This window comes from Amblyomma mixtum, chromosome 3 (assembly GCF_055824585.1).
Source record: "Amblyomma mixtum isolate Tamu chromosome 3, ASM5582458v1, whole genome shotgun sequence".
NCBI classification, from domain to species: Eukaryota; Metazoa; Arthropoda; class Arachnida; order Ixodida; family Ixodidae; genus Amblyomma; species Amblyomma mixtum.
Window position 1 is genome coordinate 185,317,671 of NC_143014.1, and position 13,535 is coordinate 185,331,205.

General features: G+C 43.3%; 1 protein-coding gene across 5 annotated transcripts in view; it reads right to left on the reverse strand.

Annotated features, from left to right (window-relative positions):
- Positions 1–634: 634 nt before the first annotated feature.
- Positions 635–13,535, reverse strand: part of for (cGMP-dependent protein kinase for) — a 148,598-nt gene continuing 135,697 nt past the window's right edge. For all 5 annotated transcript variants that reach the window (XM_089582191.1, XM_089582190.1, XM_089582194.1 and 2 more), the window contains exons 15-18: positions 9,001–9,123; positions 6,601–6,663; positions 6,240–6,306; positions 635–4,025 (exon numbers count right to left, since the gene is read on the reverse strand). In XM_089582191.1, the coding sequence (XP_089438317.1) occupies positions 3,927–4,025; positions 6,240–6,306; positions 6,601–6,663; positions 9,001–9,123 (352 nt within the window). In that variant the 3' untranslated portion in view covers positions 635–3,926. The remainder of the gene's footprint in view (positions 4,026–6,239; positions 6,307–6,600; positions 6,664–9,000; positions 9,124–13,535) is intronic.

The following is a 13,535-nucleotide window of genomic DNA, read 5'->3' on the forward strand; positions in this document are numbered from 1 at the left end:
AAAACATGTTCTGCGTGTTTATGAAGACATTTGGACAAGGAGCTTTACGTGTTTTTATACTTCTTCGGTAAGGAAGGACATTTGATATATTTTTGTTTGTTTTTCATAGTTCGATCTGAAGTTTCCTTCACACACCTCCCATAACCCAGCAGGCAACGTACCTTCCCCATGTGCGCCCAAAAGGATGGAATGTCCAAGTCCCAGTGCAACATTTATCAAACATTTCTAGACCGTAGAGGTAGAACACAGAAACACAAGCAATAAGGCACTAAGGGCCTAGAAATGTGTATTCGGAAGTGTTAAGGAGCAACATATACCAATCATAGCATTTCGGTCCCAGAAAAGTAACTGGGCATAGCATTTCGGGACCAATGATTATCAGCAAGAAATCAAAATCGACTGCTCGCTCTTCTTTCTCTCCCCCTCGTGCCACAAACCGCAGGAAGAGAAGGTTTTGCTCTTGCACTCGTTGTCTTGAAAGATGAAACAACAGTTAAATTTCTCTCGAACAGAATGGGCCACAGTACCTTAGCTCCATGGTGAGCAGTAACTAAAGATTTTAAGAAACAACTACACCCACTTCATTGTGACTGGCCCTAAACCAACGGAGAAAGAAAATCAGAACAGCCTGACAGCAAAATATGAAACCTTTATTCTCCTCCTAAGTTGGTGTCACATAAAACAGTTCCACATTACACCGGTTCTCCTGGCACGTGCTCAGTGAAGATTAGCTCTCAGCCTCCCTGAAAGTCCAACTTGCCGCAAAACATGGTTGCACGCTCTTTCTACAGTCTCCAAACAGAAGGTATAGTTTCCTACACCTGTACACAACAACGAAACCTGCATCGACTAACTTGCAGTTACGTCATCATTAAGAAAAAAAAAAGCAAGAAAGGGGCAGGATCGCTACAAAGACAGCCTTGAGCAACCCAGCTCGATAAAATAAAAAAAAGAAACTCTCAATCCTTCAGCACAGTCTTAAACAGAACGCTGTCATCACTGCCACTTTCAAGGAAGGATGAAGCAGTCGTCCACCTGCTTTGCTACTATGTGCATCAGAAACCTCAAAGATAAAACATTTTTTAGCCTAAATAAGGTGTCCTAGGTTATAACAGGCACAAAAAAGAAAATGGTCTGTACAACAACAAAACAATAAAGCTAAATATTGCAGAGAAGTTTAACATTGTGGTGAAACTGAGATAAAACTCGGTATTTTTCTATATATAAACATCAACTACCTTGCTTACACACAGTGATTATTGCTTTCACTGTAAGGTGAACAAAAGAAACTGAAACAGAGAAAACACAGTTTACACATTCAAGCCCCAAAAGTCCTGTGGGCAAAAGTTTGCACTTCATAGGCAATGCACACCACATTCCCCACCCAATAATTGCTGCAAAAAAGTTTTTTGTTATACTGAAAGGCAAGTCTTCAAAGTCTTTCTTTTTGGCACGAAGTTGTTGAGAAACTGGTGGCAGAGGCCAAACAAAGTCTTCTCGTTTTCTTTTCCTGCAATATACTTGAGCAAGCGTCTGTAAAAACATATTATATCAGGCAACACCACATTCTATTGCCACCATAATATGTCTAGATGTCAGCCACACAAGCCCAAAAAGTCCAGATCAAATCGGAAAGCATTAAGTGACAAGTGCACAGTGAATACACGACTTTCTTCAGTGAAGCAACTCCATAGCAATATGCAGTCCAATCTTGCCTGAAGGGCTGCTACTAATTACATGTTATGAAACAATCATTTTCATTGTTCTACACATAAAAATTATGTAGTTTGGCATTGTCAAAGACCTTGCACATGAATTACTTACAAAATTTGGAAAAGAAAATTGCACCAAGAAAGCCAGAACTCAATAACAACACAATGATTGCAATGTGTTATGGTCGTTGTATTGTACTGCCTGATTGCCGCAACTTTTAAAATGCTACAATCAGTGAATCATTACTGGTGAATTCTGTGTCCTACTTCTTTGCATTATGCTCAATACGTCTAAGTTTTAATGTGCCAAACAAGCAGGTTTCACCTGAGGTCAATCATGAATCAAACCAAAACAAAGGCAGCACGTCAATAATCATATTTACAAGTAGAAGTGGAAATTGACAGGTATAAAACATATAAGTTTCTCTTTGCCTGAAACTTCCTGCCTTTCAATGCTGTCTACCTCAGATGCTCTCAAAAGGGAGCTGTTGCCAAAATGCCTCCACATTGGTCTTGCATCACTGGACTTTGAACCAAAACATTTCCTGGTGCAATGCACAAACCGTAAGTATTGTAACAATGTAAATGTTTGTATAAGAAGGCTTGAAAAGGCACAGCTAGAGTTATTACACATATGGGAGCCTTGACTTTGTGGCACATTCGCAGTATTGCAGGGCGGTCACTAGACCTGAACCCCACAATGCCAAAAAAAAAAAAACGGAATCTGCACAACATGACACACGTGAACACTAACAAATTAGTCAACAAAAGAACAGCATTCAAGTTCTGTCATTGCTGAAATATCAAAGGAGAGTGATATTATAAAACAACCACATTATTGGATACAGAAAAGCCTCTGTTGTTCCTTCCAAAAAAAAGCAAGCAGGTGGTATGGCCACAAAAACTGAAATTTTTGGCACAAAGTGAGCAACACTTACATAATACAAACTCTTAAACAGCAAGTAAGGAGTTATAAACTAATTTTGATGTTTAAATCTTATGACTTGTGCCAATTAGTTAATTTTACCACTTTTCCGAAGGCACTTTTATGACGAGTCACCTTTTGCCAACAAACTTAACCACTTTGATGCATGCACCACCTCTCTGTTAATTAGCATGAAAAGGGTGCAAGCAGGGAGACCACCACACATTTTTAAGTCAAGATTGTCAGTTGCGGCCATAGTTTAATCAAGGTAACATGGCCTAATAAGCACACTGTTCAAACACAGGCTTTCCCATACTTGTGGAAGTTATCTTTTTGTACTGGCAAAGACAACATGTCTTCATTGCAAGTGCAGGAGGCCTCTCTACAAAAGCATGACAATGAAATAGATTGTACCAACAATATACTGAGCCAAGCTGCACCCTGAAGCCATGGCACCACTTCATTAAAAGCATGTAAACAGAATCCATTCTGCTTTCAGATATGGATGTCAACATTTTTGCAAACTATATGGTATCATATTTTGCATTAACAGGTCAAATTGTTTAACCAGGCTGGTAGTGAGTGCTCAGTGCATAGACAACAGATTTGTAGGATATGAATATGAGCTGCTATGTGAGGACGGCAAAGTCAGTACTGCTCACATATAGTTTAAATTACAATTATTGCCTTATCTCCTTCACTTCTGCTGCCAATTTGCTTCAGTTGTTTCTAACAGCGTTTGTGCCCTGTACTGACGGCTTTCGCTTCTGGCCTTAGGCACTTCCTGGCAAGCGCACCCCTTCCATCAGCACAAGACTTTCCACATCATTTCATCACAATTGCACAGTGGTGTCATGCTTTGCTGACACTCATCACTACAAGGTAGCAAATGAAGCCAGAGGAATGGGCGTCACAGCACTACTGCACGACGCATCAGCTTCAGCCCTCAGATGCAAAGAGAAGATGCAGACTTTGGACACAATCATCAAAGACTAGAGACAAGGCCCTTCTTGTGACACGTCATGAGGTGCCTCACAGGGGAAGGACGCTCTTCTCAGCAAGGTTTCATCTTCACTGGAGACCACCATCATACAGCAGCTGCATGCACCACTCTTGTGTTTCTGTCCGAAGGTAGGTCACATCTTTTACCAGCTTCTGGAGAAGGACAACGGGCAAGGAGCATTGGGGGTTGCAACAACTGGCCCGCTTGGATGTTCCGGCGATTGGCAAGAAGGAGTCCGTTTGCAAAAAACACAAGGTGAAAAACTGAGTCCATTCCATGTTAAGTTTCAGAAGTTGGCATCCCAGCCAGTCATGTCATCTGGTGGTGGGCCATCTGTGTCTGGTGGGTATCGGTCAAAGTTGCTCGTATCTGTCACATGCCGAACCTGCGGGCAATGGAAGGTGCCTTGTTATTAGTTTTGACTCCGCGAGAACATGTATTAGAGATCACATGAAGAATTTCAGCTTCATCATAATAAAACTCTAAGGTGATCCTTGATGGATCATTTGAATGTGTTTGCATTTTTTGTTACTGCTGGTTCTGTTGTAGCTCTGCCTTAAGATATGACGTGATAGTGTTAATGGGTTAATGCCCATATATGAGGAATTGGTCATTCTCTACTTCACAATTAAAGATCGCTGAGAGTCCTCATGCCACTCCTGGCACAGTGGCGCAGTGGTTAAGTGGTGCACCCCTTCGCCAGCAGGTGGCTGTTTCAAACACAGCCTCCAGTGGGGCTTGTGGGACCCAGGTTGCTCTTCCCGAGCAACCTCTAGCAACCAATAATTAATTTAACTGCCACCTGCCAGTTTGCACAAAATTCAATGGGAAGGTTGCCCCCTGCCATGGTGGGCAGGTTGTGATGATGTCACAAGGTACGCACCACATTACGCATGACGGCAGTGAGCATTATTTCTTGCACAGACCCTTCTAACGCTAACGCATTAAAAGTTGACATGTCCCACTTGTGCAGGCCCATGAACCACCACAAGTGCAGAACAGCATGCATATGAACACAGGGTTGCGTAGCTGGATACCACTAGCTGAGCGAGAGGCATGGTCTAACTAAGCAGTTTTCCAAGTTAGCTGTGCCTCAAATTACATAAAAATTGCGCGCACACTGACGGGAGACATAGTACTGGCTATTTATTTTTGTACACATCAGCAAAGACATTTGTGTCATTCAAATGCAATAACACTGTTCCCCACATAACACCCAGTGCCTCCAACTAAATGACGTGGAAGCAAGCTGAAGAATAATATGACATGACAAATAGAAATAACACAATTTTAATGCTAGCAGGACCAGTGCAAGCACTCTAGCCCACGCAACTGCCCACTTCATTGTCTAGTCTGTAACAACATCTCTAAGCCCATACCTCCCTCTCATGGTGGGCTTCGTAGACTAAAAGCAGCAATTGTCAAAAACAAAACAAATTTGTGATGCTAGCACAATAAAACTAATCAAAGTCAGGTACTTAAGAACAGTGCTCAGTGACTGCAACCAGAATGACCCCAACGTAATGAAGAATGGGTAGGCCCGAGACGCCATGCCAAACCCAGCAGGTGCATGGGTGGCACTGAATGTGCTTGAAGAAATGCTGGCCTGGGAGGAATGCTTTTCAGCCAGCAGCAGCAGGGGTGACATCATAGACACAGATGTAATGCAAGTGGGGAAGAACTGTGCACTTGAAGGCGTAATTGTAGCTTGTTTCACCAGAAAAGAGGTCATAGATGCTCGCTATCCAGTGTCTCTCTCCCTCTCCGCACAACAATGGAAGAGTGTAGCAGTTCTTTTTTTTTATCCTGTTTAAGTAGCTTGAGAGTCATGGCACTAAGTATATAACACCAAAAAAATGGATAACAAGTTCACATTATTTAAGTAATGTCAACTCGTATGATATACTTTCAGTAATACAACTTGAGTAAGGCAACACAAGGTAATCCTGCATCAACTGACAAAGTGTTTGAGGAAGATATTCATGTGAGTTTACTCATAACATGAGTAACAATAAAAGTGGTCCCTTTAATGCAGCACGTGGCAGATAGGAGCATCCTCCTTCCTTCCTGAGCGCAAAATTGTCAAAAAAGTTTGAAGCACCTGCTCCCAACTCACAAACGTAGTGAATGTGCTCCGTATGAAAGCAATAAAAAATTAATTCCTGTTATTAGGCAACAGAAGCAGAAAGTTCACAGCTCATTTCAGACCAAACACAAAGTTAAATTGGTTTTTGAGGAAAGGAAATGGTGCAGTATCTGTCTCACATATCTCAGTGGACACCTGAACCATGCCGTATGGTACGGGAGGAAGGTGGGAGTGAAAAAAGAAAGAGAGAAAGAGATGCCGTAGTGGAGGTTTCCGGAATAATTTCGACCACCTGGGGATCTTTAATATGCATTGACATTGCACAGCACATGGGTGCCTTTTGCATTCCACCTCCATCGAAACGCGGCCGCCGCAGTCGGGTTTGAACCCGGGTACCCTGGCTCAGTAGACGAGCACCTTAACCACTGTTTACTTCTCATCTCAGACCTAAACCTGTTGGTACAACCAAGAAAGACAGCAATATGTTCAGCTATGAAGTAAGCACACCCTTACCTGTGGAATTATAGGTGGTTTCAGTGTCCTAGTGTGGAGGCCTTCCCAATTGAATCCATCAAACCACCTGTATAGGTCACAGATAAAGCAGACAAGTGATGAGGATACAGGTGAGTGAACATCATGTCATGAATCAACACACAGAAGTCATGCAGATGATTACTGCTGGCTAAATTATTATTCCCTACTGCAGCAAATAAAACAATTCATGCATTTATTTTTTAGATATGTGATACTGGTAGGCTATTCTTCACTGCATAACAAAATAAAAGGTAGAAACACATAAAATCAACACTGGACACACAGCTTTAACAAACAGTTCTTTGGCCAAATGGCCATGCACAAGTCTGTAGGAACCTACTTGTGCTTCATGATGTCCCGGATTCCTCCTTTGCCATAACCTAGCCTCTCGTTTGGGTTGTCCCTGCAACAGATTCACAGTAGCATTTATCCCACTCTTAAGGCCACGTTTGCTGCAGGAATGAGAGAGCTGCACTGCGATTTCCATATGCAGGGAGACACACACATGCACGCACACACACAATAGGCATTTCAGCGAAGGCTTTCACTAATATTACAAATACGCATTTCGAGGTGAAAAATTGGCCTCATTGAAATTTCAGCATTTATCAATGACAGATGCCAAAAAATAGGTGAACGGTGTAGAGTAGTAAGCTGGTTAACTAAACTATAATAGCGACCTTAACTATTACCATCAATTAATTGGAATTACAAGTTCGTACCAAGGCCATAATAGTCAGATCAGCTGCTTAAATTTGGAGAAACTTTACTGTACTTGTTGCTGTGGTGCAATAAATTCTGGCCCTCCTGGGATGCCAGACTGACACGGAGCAGCCACGGAGGGCCCACAACCACACCTGCAAGCACATATTCTACGGCATACTCGTCCCATGGCCTACTCTGTCCTATTCAAGTAAGAAGCAGCGAGACAGTGCCAGGAGTCTGCAGGCCCAGTACTCCACTGCCAAAAAGGTGATAATGACCGTAAGGACTGACATCATCTATCCTACACTACTTATCACCTTCTTGGTTGTGTAGCAGGCCGCAACAGACACCGGGCTGCTGCTTGCTGCTTCAGTTAAGGATCTGCTTTGCAAGACAAAGTGCAGGCCCCGCCTATGCCCTTGACGATACACTTGCGAGTTAGAATAGATGCACTGGTACTGTAGGTCTGTGCAGCTAAATGCTTATCTAGGATTGTGTGAGGTGTTGAAGATTCCAATGTTACAAAACCACCACTTTTACAGTTATTGTATTGGGCAGTGCTTTCAGTGTTTTCTGTGTGCCAAAATGAAAACGAAGCAGAAAAATGTGAAAAATTCATAAATATCTCATCAATCCCAGGATTTGACGGACACCCGTCTGGTCAGGAATGTTCATGGCAGAAAAGTATTGTGCACCGAGTCAGTGCTCGATACTTTACCGCCAGTAAAAATCACAAGAACACTACGCTCTTAAATTTCTAAAAGGTATAAAAGGCTGCTGTGACGCTTTCTTCAAAACTGCCATCGCAAAACTGGCCCTAAACTCAGTAAAAAGGTTAAATAATTGTGGTTACATGAGGGACAGAATGTGATCTACTCACCCCTTTAAGGGACACCCCCCCTTATGTAATGTCTGTACAGGATGCTTAAGGGTTAATAAATGATGATGATATTAAACAAACTGAATACAATTTTGTCGTTTATTTATGATACCAATCGATTGTGCTATTGATGTCTTAAAAGAGAGATGTGCAAAGATCACAAAATTTCCGAGACACTAACTTGCATGAATTTATGATCAGAAGCTTGTTCTAATGTAAGTGACCAACATTTCAGCCAAATTAAGCAGGTGGTTGAGGAAAATGCTGCATGCACCGCATCACTGAGACTCAAGACTAGGACACAAGTTTGCAGCCAAGATGAAACTATACAGTTATTCAGTCACAAGGAATTGACCACAACAGACAATAAGTTACTGTCACTCCAACTGTAGGAGTCGACATATCCAATGCATATATAAGCTCTGCACCTCTCCTGAAACTGCACGCGATTGTTTGTCTTTTTCCCTGATATTTAATCTTTGTGCCAATTTTAGTACTAAGACATGCATTTTATGTCCTTAACCTCCTGCAAAATGCTGGTCTGAGGCTGAATATGCATAATCTATGTGCTCTTAAAGGTAAGTGACCATGCAAAAATGCATGATTGTTCATAATAACTAACAATGCACGACTGTTCTTAATAACTGTACATTTAGTTACACCCAACTATAAAATATTCAAAAGAATTAATGCGAGGACAAGCATTACACTGGCATGGTAACTGTAGCACATTACAGTGTGCACAGGAACGGAAGAATCCAAGGTCTGTGGGGTTAACTGGCTTTCATATCAGACTGATATGGCACTTAAATGGCTACTTTTTCAATCTGACCATGCCAAGGTGCAGTTCTATAAGATTTACACTCAGAGGTGGAATTTTAAGTAAGAGAGTAATTCAGCTAGTCCTGATACCATCACAGTTTGCATTCCACACAATAAGAAGTAAGCTCAACCTGCATATATTGATGTAAAAAAAAGTTGTGTACTTCGTAAGTATACCTTCTAAATGACATGACTTATGATAGAATGAGTGAAAAAAAAGAGTTAATTTGCTTTTCACTATTATAAAGCCTCCCTGTGTAAAGCACATGCAAGCTAAGGGAATTTAAGGATAATGAAAGCGAAAAGTGAAATGAAACAATGCTTAGCACTCACCTGCACAACTTCTTGATGAGGGCTGTAGCATTTCGTGTGATGCATCTTGGAAAGTCAATAGCATCAATCCCTTTCAGGATGATATTGTATGTCTTCATGAAGTCAGGATCCGTAAATGGAGGCCTACATAATAAAAAGAAGTGGAAGGTAAGGTACACATTCATCCAGGTCATCTCACATATTCATGAACCAATAGTGCCTTACCAATGAAAACAAAGAATATTAGCAGAGGAAAGCATACAAGCAGCTTCTCAGAGAACATAATGGCACAAGTACAGTAACCTAGTGAAAAGAAATGTGGAATATAAACTGGTAACACTTCCTTCAGGTTGCATTTTAGGCAAACATGACTTCTCCACACAAATTCGCACAACTTTCAAAATATTGTGACTTTCAATATATCTTGGACCGTAAGCACATAGGGCACACTGGTACTATACCTCAACAAAACGGCCAAAAATTGGATGTTTTCTTATTAACACAAGTATAAAAATAAAACTAAAGGTAAATTATATTGGTTATTACTGCTTACTGCAGTTTTTCTAACCATGCACAGCGCCCTAAGCTTGAAAACCTTCACAACTTACTATTAGGAAACAAACTGTTACAAAATGACCTGAATAGTCATACACAGACACAATAACAAATATTTGTGAGTGCAAAAGCTGCCGCATGGTCACATGACCTTTTCTACAGAGACTCCAGCACTCTGCAGACATCTGCTGTGCAGAGGCACCACAGGCTCAAGAAAAAATTGCATGAACCTAAACAGCCTAAGGGAAGAAAACACATCACTTTGGTTCTGGCTTCTTGTAAGTGGCTACAGTGGGATGATCAACCAGAGAAATCTTTGATGAACCAGCGCAAAAACAGAGCAGACTAGAGTACAAGGGGGACGATGTGGACGGAAGCGCTGCACTATAAACCTTTATTTCAAAAGAAATGGAGGCAACATATTTATACATTTTCCTGTCAGGAACAGTGATGCAGAAAGCTAGGCAAGAACCATTTTGATACAAGAATGTATCAAGAGACACCGTGACAAACAGGAAAAATTTTTTCAACTAATAAGAGACAGAGTCACTGGTCAGTAAAATCTGCAAAGCTGTTTTCTATGACACATCAAGGCAAAAAAAAAAAAAAAGGTTGTGAAGAAGAACGGCCAATAATAAACGTGGCGAACCCACGGTGATAAAATGAAAAATGATCATAAAAGTTAAAAACAACAAAAGATATATAGAAAGGTGAAAGGGCAACAAACAATGCGGCAAAAAGCTAAAATGATAAAAGGTGACTGGAAGCTGCATAAATATGTTGTCCCCGTTTCTTCCGAAATAAAAGTTTATAGTTCAGCACTTCCATCCACATCGTCCTCCTTCTACTCTAGTCCATTGTCTTTTTGAGCTGGTTCATCAAAAATCATGGGAGGCCAACTAGCCCAACGGCAAGTGTTGCTCAACAGAGGAAAAATGGCCAGTTTCCCTTTCTTATATCTTTCCATAATCTTCCATATATCTCTACATATATTTCTGTCCCTCTCTCTACCCACTTTAACCCTACTTCTTTGCCCTTGCCAGACAAACCATGCCAGACATTAGGTTTCCTGCGCCATAGTACTACGTGGTTTCCTTCAGGAATTAAACAGAGACAACATATATTAGGTCCATACAGTAGAATATCGGTGATACGAAACCGGTTGATATGAATTTCGCGATGATATGCATTTGTAAAATTCCCTAGCCAGAGTGCATTATGTACAATTTGCAAGATTCTGGATGTTCCGAACTCTCTTCCGCGCCACTGCGGATGATACAAATGCATGAGTTGCAACCGCAGCCTCAAGCACTAAGCGCTGCCCGCGTAGATTGCCTACGTCACGATCGCTAATAGCACGGTACGCACCGCGAGCAGTGAGAGGTGCTGTGTGGCCAGCCGCACATCGCCGACGTCGTGCCATACGCACCGCGAGTAGCAAGCTGTAGCTGCACGGCCGTTGATAGAAACCCGTCAGCCATAAACAGATCAACGTGAATGCATTTTTTATGCTTCTGCATACGAATTTTGCTCGTTTTGATGATATGAATGTTCGGATGGTACGAATTTTTTCGCGAACCCATGAGATAGGTATCATCCAAATTTCTACTGAACTTGATTACGCCTGTACAGTGCGAAATCCCTGGCTTAAAAATGACATTCAGTGAATAAAGGAAATGCAAAATTTAGTGCTTCGATAAGCTCTCAGGAATTGCACAAGACAGTTCAGATTAAGACGTGCTAAGGAGAGCCCTGGCTGGATTTCATTAGAGAAACACAGGAAGATGCTAAGATTGAAATTTTCTCACAATATTTTTCACTTTCAAACAGGTATACGACTTCATAAGTACATACTTGCTTCCTTGTGATTATGTTTCTTTACGATGCAACCATGTCAGCAAAATTGTAGAAATAAGGAGTGAAACTGTAAGATTTAACATGTCATTTTGTTCCCCCGACAATTTCAGATTGGAGTCGGTTACCCTGAGATGTGGCCACCACTGCTGGATACGATAACTTTTCCTCATTGCTGCATTAGTGTTTGTATGCTGTGGAATGTGACTATGCAAAAATAAATTTTTCTGAAATTCAAGGCATGTTTTCCTGTAATCACTAAGCCCTGTGACATGTGTTTATGATACAATTATCCCTCTCTATTCTTATGATTCTGTTGTGTCCCCTTATTGCTTTTGTGTGTGTGCGCCCCCTCCTAACGACCACTCGCATTCCCCTCCTAACGACAGTTCGCATCCTCCTCCTAACGACCACTCAATCCTCCTCCTAACGACACTTGCCCCTCGTCGCACGCTGTCACCAGATGCCCCCCCACGGTGCGCCCCCGCACCCTCCTCCTGTTCTGGGAAGCCACTCCCTCCCGTGGACGCTTCTCAGCTCCCTCCTTTCTTCGGGCGGCCAGTTCGGCTCCTGCCTCGGTCTACGCTGGTCGCACCCTCATCGGCTTTAAATAAACGAAGTCTAAAAGTACCGTGTGCGTCTTTCGCTGCATTCAACACAGCGACCGGACACGACAGTGGCGACGAGGAAGTGGATTCGACCCGCGCTACGCAACGCTATTGACAAGCCATGGCTACGCGAGGGTTTCCCAATCAGATACCAGAGTTCAACGGCTCATCGTGGTCATCGTGGGTTGGACGCCTTCAGTTCTACTTTGAAGCTAACAACATCACAGACCCAGCCTTGAAGAGGGCCAACCTGCTGACGCTGTGCGGGGAGCAGACCTACGATACTGTCTGCGCCCTTATTCAGCCAAGCACACCAGCGGCAGTGTCTTACGACGACATCGTAAAAGCGCTGCAAAAGCACTACGACCCAAGGCCATCCGAGGTCTACAGCCGGGCTCGCTTCCAACGACGAGATCAACTGGGAGGAGAAACTGTGAGCGCCTACGTAGCCGCGCTCAAGAAGCTCGCTGCCGACTGCAATTTTGGAACGCTGTCGACAACAGCTACCGGGCAGGAGGGAGACGCAGCTTCTTCTGCTAACACCACCATGCTTCCCTTGGACGTGATGTTACGCGACAGATTTGTGTGCGGACTGAGTGACGAGTCACTGCAGCAGCGCCTGTTCGCTGAGAAGGACCTCACATTCAGCAAAGCTTACGACATCGCCGTTCGAGCGGAGAGCGCCGGTCACCAGCAGAGAGGGATTCGCCGGAACACCGAGCCGGTACACCAGACAAGCAACCAGGTGCGCAAGCCTTCTGTTGTTGTTAAATCGGTCAAAAAGGCACAACGCTGCTGGCGGTGTGACGACCAACACAACCCCCAGGGATGTCGATTCCAGTCAGCCACGTGTAATTTTTGCCACAAGCGAGGGCATATCGAAAGAGCATGCATTACGAAACGGAGACTTGCCAAGATAAAGTCACCTTCCCAGCCTAATCACAGCGTCAACGCCTCAGAGAATACGCCGCTATCTGATCTCCATGGAACAACATCAGCAACACCATCTGTGTTGTACGACCTGAACACCATGAATCTCGGCACGCGACCGAAGATTTTTACAGAAGTAAGCGTACATCACCAGCTGATTAAGTTCGAGGTGGACTCCGGCGCAGCCTGTACTCTGATCAGTGAGGACACGTTCCGAACTTCATGGCCATCTGACGCACCCGCCCTGCAACAAGACGACACGCACCTGCGAACGTGGTCAGGACAGAATCTGCCACTATTGGGCTCTGCCAACGTGCAGGTTAACTACAACGGCCAGACCCATACGCTACCTCTGCTTGTTGTGAAGGGCACAGGATCAAGCCTTCTAGGGAGAAATTGGTTTTCTCCACTAGGCGTGATGAAATGGAGTAAACATCAAAACGCCGATGCGCTAAGCCGTCTGCCACTAGACGCAACTGTTGACGAACCATTTCCACCAGGAGACGTTCTGATGTTCGAAGCACTGCCAGAACCTCCGCTTACAGCAGGCACAGTTGCAGCATCTACGCAGAAGTGCGCAGCTCTCCGGCTAGTTTACACAGCTGTTCA